Source organism: Miniopterus natalensis, chromosome 2 (genome assembly GCF_054644295.1).
Source record: "Miniopterus natalensis isolate mMinNat1 chromosome 2, mMinNat1.hap1, whole genome shotgun sequence".
In the NCBI taxonomy this organism is placed as follows: Eukaryota; Metazoa; Chordata; class Mammalia; order Chiroptera; family Miniopteridae; genus Miniopterus; species Miniopterus natalensis.
The window spans coordinates 128,575,036-128,582,672 of record NC_142082.1 but is presented as its reverse complement, the minus strand read 5'-3'; the positions used below and the strand labels follow the sequence as shown (position 1 = coordinate 128,582,672).

The 7,637-nt window shown below is 42.2% G+C and overlaps 1 protein-coding gene across 3 annotated transcripts in view; it reads left to right on the top strand.

Annotated features, from left to right (window-relative positions):
* Positions 1–5,182: 5,182 nt before the first annotated feature.
* Positions 5,183–7,637, top strand: part of NUP107 (nucleoporin 107) — a 36,118-nt gene continuing 33,663 nt past the window's right edge. The window contains exons 1-3 of one of the 3 annotated variants that reach the window (XM_016199508.2): positions 5,210–5,268; positions 5,928–6,029; positions 6,881–6,972. In XM_016199508.2, coding sequence (XP_016054994.2) covers positions 6,897–6,972 — 76 coding nt within the window. In that variant the 5' untranslated portion in view covers positions 5,210–5,268; positions 5,928–6,029; positions 6,881–6,896. Of the gene's footprint in view, positions 5,269–5,927; positions 6,030–6,345; positions 6,586–6,880; positions 6,973–7,637 lie in introns of all 3 variants that reach the window. The other 2 variants (XM_016199501.2, XM_016199494.2) reach the window with 2 other exon arrangements.

Genomic DNA, 7,637 nt, shown 5'->3' with positions numbered 1-7,637 from the left:
TGTCAGAATTTTATTCTGATTACCAAGATGTGATATATCTTGAGCAGGAAACCAAATTAAATGAAAAATAATTTGGGGTTTATTTTGTACTCTATATGCCATATATGTGACTAAAACATATATATAGTTTATTGATAAAAGATGTATAGTTATATATGTATAACATATGACTAAAATATATATAGCCATATGATTAAACATTGCCTTATACAACAATGCAAATATTTAATGCTACTGAACTGCACACTTAAAATGGCTAAAATGGTAAATTTTATGTTATGTATGATACCACACATTTTTAAAATAAATAAAAGAGCTGGTTGACATCAAAGTGGGTGGGAGGAGAGAATAAAATATTCACAACCAAGCGCTAATATCAATTTGCAAGGCGTAATAGTTTTACCTCATTAACAGGGTTGAGGTAAAAATATTTTAAGAAAGTAATAGCCAAATTTTATTTGGTAACTACAGTAGTAACTACAGGGGTGATTTAAAATATTTATGTATTCTATGTTGTGTGATCAAGTAAGTATGTTTGAATAGGTCAGTTTACGTGATTTTTTTGATGAGTGAATTTCCCCCCCAATCTGTGTTTCCCAGGTCTGTTACATTGTAGACATAATAAATATTTGTGAATGGATGAAGAAAGGATTCTTCAGGCTTATATCCACTGACCTGCTTTATATGGAGGGCAAAAGGAGACTTTGCAATCACATCCGTATTTGCCAACATAGTGTTATTTATTGTGAGCTCTTCACATAGACAGGAAAAAAATATTTTGCTCTTATTACAGCATCACAGAAAAAATTATTGTAATTGGTTCAATTCAATCTATGTTACTAATGCCGCTAACTCCATGTCTCAAGTTTGATGTTGTCAAATGAACTGATAATTATTATAAGAGTAGGAATAAGATCATTTTGAAAACATATAATATGCATATTATACTGCCTGGTACTATTCTAAGGCTATGCACACATTAACTAATTAAATCCTCATAACAATCTTATGATCTAGTACTATTGATACACTCCCAAACAAGAAACTGAGGCACACACTGGCAGCCAAGGTCGCATAGCTAGTAAGTGGTGGAGCTGGGGTGTGACCCTAGGCAATCCAGCTCTCAAGTCTGAGCTTTTGACCATTTTGCTCTATTGCTATTTTTATATTTAATCCTTCATAACCACCCTAAGAGAAGATCTTGTTTGTGTATAGAAATGAGGTTTAGAACAGTTAAACAGCTGCAAAACTGCTGAACTGAGATTCAAACCTGGAGAGCCTGATTTTCAAGACTGAGCTCTTAACCCCCAGGCAATGTTGTTTCCTGAGCCGAGCCATGTTTTAAAACTACACATTGTGGCTGGTTCACAATTCAGCCAAAAACTGGTATTTGTGTTCAATTCGTGATTCATTCATTGTTCTTTGCTATACATTTGGCATGTGGTTCAATTTAGTTCCAAGACCTGAAATAAGTTACTTAATCTTTCTGCAATACTTTTTTAGATAAAAAAAGAATATTATGAAATTATAATAGCATGTTTGCAATGTTTTGAGCTCAAAAAAGAAAACTGCTCCCCAAATATTTTTAAATATCTCAAATCTGAACAAGCTGTTAAAATCTAAATACTTCCTTTTGTTTTATATAAGCTACAGTGTATCCTACAACTATAGTCAATATTTTTCTAACTTTTGGACATGGCAAAAAATATTTAAGCATCTACCATAACTTAATTCCCTAGATTCACATCTGAGTCATTGGAATACTTCATGAATTTATTAAAATATTTGTCTGCATTTCAATTGGACCATCCTATGAAAATAAATTGCCTTAAATAAAACAAGACACAGTGAACTAGACAATAACAACAAAATCATCCAGTCTCAACAAAGACAACCATTATCAACATTTGGTGTGATCTTTGTTCAGAATTTTTTTTAAGACTTAATTTTTTTAGAGCAGTTTTAGGTTCACAGCAAAATTGAGAGGAAGAAGATACAGAGATGTCCCATATGGCCCCTGTCCCCAAACATGCAAAGCCTCCCCCATGGACTGTTTGGGGAATTGTAACTGAATATAGCTAGAACATAGAATTTTAGGTATTGACAATGGCAAGATGATGCCAGTGTCAAACAGGCAAATCAGATCCTGAAGACTGAGTCTTTTACTTTTATAACGCAACCAAAGCGAGTTTGGCTGAGAAGGGGAGGACAACAGATAGAAAGGAACACCAGCTGAAAGGATGCTTCCTTTTGGGGGCAGGGGTGCGGGGTAGGAGTCAGGCAGATTTTGGAACCAAGACAAACTTACCTCATGTGCCATCTGATGTGACTGAGAAATCCTCAACAATACCTATGTAGTATCCCTGTACTCTGTCTTTCCAAGTTTTTTTAAATCCTCACCAGAGGATATTTTTTCCACTGCTTTTTCAGAGAGAGTGGAAGGAAGGTAGAGAGAGAGAAACATCGATGTGAAAGAGACACATTGATTGGTTGCCTCCCTGATCCGGGCCAGGGACTGAGCCTGCAACTGAGGTACGTGCTGTTGGCCAGAATCAAACCTGGGGCCCTTCAATCTGCAGGACGATTCTCTAACCGCTGAGCCAAACCAGCTAGGGCTCCAAGTATTCTTTAAAATGAGAAAATATTCCAAATTGAGGAATATTCTGCAAAAATTGGTCTGAACTCTTAGACCAATTTTGTTCTAACTGAAGTAGAACAAAAAGACATGACACCAAAATGTGTAATCCTCTACTGGATCCTGTATTGGAGGAGGGCTATTAAAAAGGGCATTGTTGAGACAGTTGCGGAAATTTGAATATATATCCTGTCAATGTTAAATGTTCTGAGTGTTTATTTTATTGTATTAGGTAGAAGCATGTTTTGTCCTTGATTTAGAATATGCATTCTGAAGTATTTAGGGGTGACGCCGCCCTGGCTGGGTAGCTCAGTTGGTTGGAGTGTTGTCCGGGTGGAACCAAAGTTGCAGGTTCCATCTCAGGGCAGGGCACAAACAAGCAACCAATGGATGCATAAACAAGTGGAACAGCAAATCGATGTTTCTCTCTCAAATGAACACATTTAAAAAACTATTTTTAAATAGAGTATATTGATGCCTATTTTTACAGCTTTTCTGGAGTTTTGAAATTTTTCAAAATAAAAAGTTGGGGGGGGAAGCAATGATGATTGATTTCCTCAGCTGTTGGGGGTGAGAGCGAGGAAATGGTGCTCCCGTCAGACCGTTCAGGTTTGAATATTTTGAGGATGGCTGCTTACTTACTGGACTTTAGTTCCTGAGAAGCTGTTCTTTCCCAAGCCTTTTCTCCAGCTGCTCAACAATTCCGCGAGCTCCTGATAGGCTTCTAGTAAAATCTCCTTTTCTTAAGTTAGCTATTTCTGTCACTGAAACCAAAAACCCTAAAAATAAAGCTGGAATGTATACAATATGCACCACACAAGGAGTTTATTCCAAGGAGTTTTGAAGAAATCAAATGGATATACAGGGTGTCCCCCCAAAATGTGTACACACTTTAACAGCTGGTAGCTCGATTTTTAAAATGAAATGTATTTTATTTTATTTTTAAATATATCTTTATTGATTTTAGAGAGAGGAAGGGAAAGGGAGAGGGGGAGAGAGAGAGAGAGAGAAACATCAATGATGAGAGAGTCATTGATCGGCTGCCTCCTGCACGCCCCCTGCTGGGGATCGAGCGGGCAACCCGGGCATGTGCCCTGACCAGAATCGAACCAAGATGGCCTGGATCCTAGGTCCATGCTCAACAGCTGAGCCACGCCCCACGGGGCATGAAATGTATTTTAATAAACACTACTTTTATAATTATTCAAAGTGTGTGTATATATATTTTTTGGACACCTTATATTTTGAAATATTTTAGGGTAGTATGGTGTTTATGTCTACTAACTGTGTCAAAAATGAACCCTGGGGCACTTTGCAACAAGTGTTCTCTCCCCGCTGTGAACTGAACATGGTGCTGATCCTTTGCTGGAAACCGCCCTTCCTTTGCACTGTGCGCCCTAAGGCCGTCATGTCCAGCACGTTACGTGGGTGAGACACACCGGGCTGCCTGGCAAGAGCCTGAACGGCCGGCTCACCCTGGGAGTGAACGTGCCCGCCCTCACCAGCATCACCGGGCTCGCAGTTCACTTTCCCTAAGACAACAAGCGCACCTTTGTGCAGGAGAAGGAGACGGGAAGAATGAGAGAGCGCCAGGGTGGGACTGGTCCCGTAGCTCACCGAGGGAGAAAGTCCTTCAGCCATTTCGGTGCCGACTCTGCGCAGCGCGCCTGACATCTCGTTTCCATCCCCCAGGGGCTCCGACACACGGGCGCTCTCTCCCGGCCACGGGGGAGGGGTCTGCGGTGCAGGGGGGTGAGCCTGCTTGGAGCCCAAGGCCACGTTTTTCTCCCAGTGCTGTCTCCGCGGGGACCAGGCACGAGGAGAGGCCTTTCCCGGGATGAAGTTACCCGGAACGAGAGCAAGAATGTAAACGCCTGCAACAACACGCCGGCTGCGGCCTGCGGGGCAGAATATACTTCTTTTGCCTGTATGGCACTTTGAAACGGGACAATACCAGCATCTTTTATGCTTTTTAAGGCAAGTGATCCTTTTCTCCTTAATAGAGAAACATACCAAGTAAAGAACAAATAGCCATCGCGGAAAACAATTTCAAAAACTGTGGTGGGGGGGGTTACACTACAATTCAAACAAAGTGAGCACAGTGAGAGACAGGGCCCCCCGAGGTGTAGGGCAGAGCCTGCATGTCCGAATTCCAACTCCAGGCTCCTGATCACGTGGAATACCACGAAATGACTTCACGACTTTTCTAAACTACCCGTTACGTCAAATTTCTCAGTAGGATAACCCCGCGCCCGGGCCACGCCCACATATGCCTGTCACGCAAAGCGGCGGCCGCGCAGGGCCGCTCAACCGGCCCAGGCCCCGCCCCCTGCCCCGGTAGCCGCCCCGCCCCACCCTGGCACACCGCGCCTGCGCAGGTCGGACCCGCCACTGCAGGCGGAAGTTGCCCCTGCGCTTGCTGGGAAAGTAGTTCCTTCCCCGTCCCCCTCCCCTCCCCCCCCGCCCCCAGCTTCCCCGCCGCCCCGCCCCCTCGTTTCTACTCTGAGAGAGAAGGGGAACATTCTTCCGGGTCGAAGGGTTTGCTTCCGGAGAGCGGGAAGGCTGAAACGCGGTAGCTGAACTGAAACCAAATTGACCAGGTGCTCGGTGGAGAAGGCTGTAGCCATGGACAGGTCAGTTCTGGTGGTAACTATTGAGCTCGGAGACTTGTCCCTCCTGCTTTCTGGGGAAACCCGACTCCCAGAGAAAGCCAAGGAGAGCCCGGGTGCTGACCCTAGGACTCTTTCCCGGGCTGGGAGACTCCGCAGCTGATGGAAGAAGGACCGCTCGGGTGGGAGAGGGATACGGAGAAAGATAATCCCCTGCGGTCCCCCCGCGGCTCTGCCTTCTGTTCTGAGCTTTTGTGGAACACTTTCCCCTCCTGGGGTTGTGGGGGGCGGCCAGCGAGATGCTGAATTTAACGGAACTAGACATCTCATCTCAGACATTGATTACAAGTTAGAGCATCCGGTAGTGACTGGATCGAGAATAACCCTTATACTAAGCTAGCCGCCTGCGACAAAGATGGTTTACTTAAGGTTCTTGGCCCCGGGGAATTCGTTGTGTGGTGGAGACAACCAAGCAGTACAAGCAGTTTTGTCCCCTGAATCAAGTAAGTGTCCCTGTTACGGGAGATATTGGGAAGACCTCTCAATGGAGGTAACTTTCTAGTCGGTCTTTGAGTATTAATAGTAGCCAAGTTGAGTGCCTTAAGCACTTCAGATATATTTTTAGCTAATTTAATTTTCGTTACAATGCTGTGGGGATAGATGCCATGATCCTCTTTTCATAGATAACACTGGGACCAAACAGGATAAGGAACTTGGTCAAATTTAGGAAGCTATTAATAGAAGAACCAAGGGATCTGTGCCTCCAGACTCCTGGAGACTGATGAGTAAGTGTTCACCAAGTGGACCAAGAGGGCAAATATCCCCCTCTGTAAAAGAAACATACATAGGTGTATGGATATGAAAGTGCATGCTTTGTGTAGCTAACTGGTCACATGTTTATGTTTGTATAGGGCTGATTTTTGTGGCTGAATATAAGGCTAAACTGGTAAGCTGAGATCAGATTGTAAAAACCATGGGAGGAAATTTGGACTTGATACTGTAGGCCAGAGACAGTTATCTGGAGGTTTTAAGTTGAGGAAAAGCTCGTTAGATTTTTCTCTTAAAATACACGTCTGTTAATTCACACAATTTATTTTCTAGACCTTGAGCTGAGAATGACAGAGAAGACCTGGAGCATTGTGACTTACAGTAGTGCTAAGACAAGAGACACCCTAGGTGTACTAGAATTCTTTTTTACTTAGCCTCCCACCTCACCAGCTCAAACAACAGATACCCATGGTTTGAAGTGTTTTGGAGACTACAGAAAATCCTTTCAAGAGATGGCTCCTGCAATTTTAGGGAACTCCTCAATCCAACAGAGGAAAAATTTACCTTCATGAAGTAATTATCTAAAGTAGTGTTATAGATTCCAAGTGTTGAAATAATTGCAAAGGAGAAAATACACTGAGTGCTAGAAAGTCAAAGAAGTCTTTGTGCAGGTAGAATTTAAGCAGGACTTTGAGGGATAAGTAGGATTTGGAGCTGGAAGGGCATTGTGAATAGAAGAGCAAAGACGTGGCTACTGAGATGATCTGTACCTTGACTGACTCAGGGTCCTTAGCTTCAATCATGATAAAGTTCTTTGCAAATGCTGCATTCTCGTTTCATTCACATGAGCTTGATTATGCTATTTTAGGAGTGGCTTTGGAGAGATGCCATCTCCTGTGATCCGGGAGGCAGAGGTGACACGGACTGCACGGAAACAGAGTGCTCAAAAAAGAGTTTTAAGTATCCTTTGCATTTTAATCATAAAAATTGCACATTTGGAATCAGGATTATAGAATTTTCTTTTTATGGGAGGTATTAAACACTACTTATAATAATAAAATGTTGCAGAAATTAGTTTTTTTGACTCTTCAGATGTTATTTAGTAAATATGCTGCAATTCAATAAGGTTAATATTTTATGTCTTTCTGAAAATAAGGATATTCCATTTTACTGCTAACATTGTGGTTAGCTTCTGCTGAGATTAGATATCTTTTTTTAAAATATGTTTTTATTCATTTCAGAGAGTGGAAGGGAGAGGGATAGAGAGAGAGAAACATCAGTGATGAGAGGAGAATCATTGATTGGCTGCCTCCTGCATGCCTCCTCTAGTGGGGGAATGTGCCCTGACCGGGAATCGAACCATGACCTCCTGGTTCATAAGTCGATGCTCAGCCACTGAGCCATGCTGGCTGGGCTAGATATCCTTTTTTTATTTGAAATGTGACTAAGAGCTCTTAGTTCAATGTGTAGTAATCTAAAACTGATATCTGAGAGCTTAAATGGTAGAGACTTATTTACTCTTTGCATAGAAAAAATGATAGACATAAATGCCTTGTCCTTGAAAAACATATTCATATATTTTGTATAGTGTAAACATGGTTAATTCTAACTTTAATGGTGTCTTT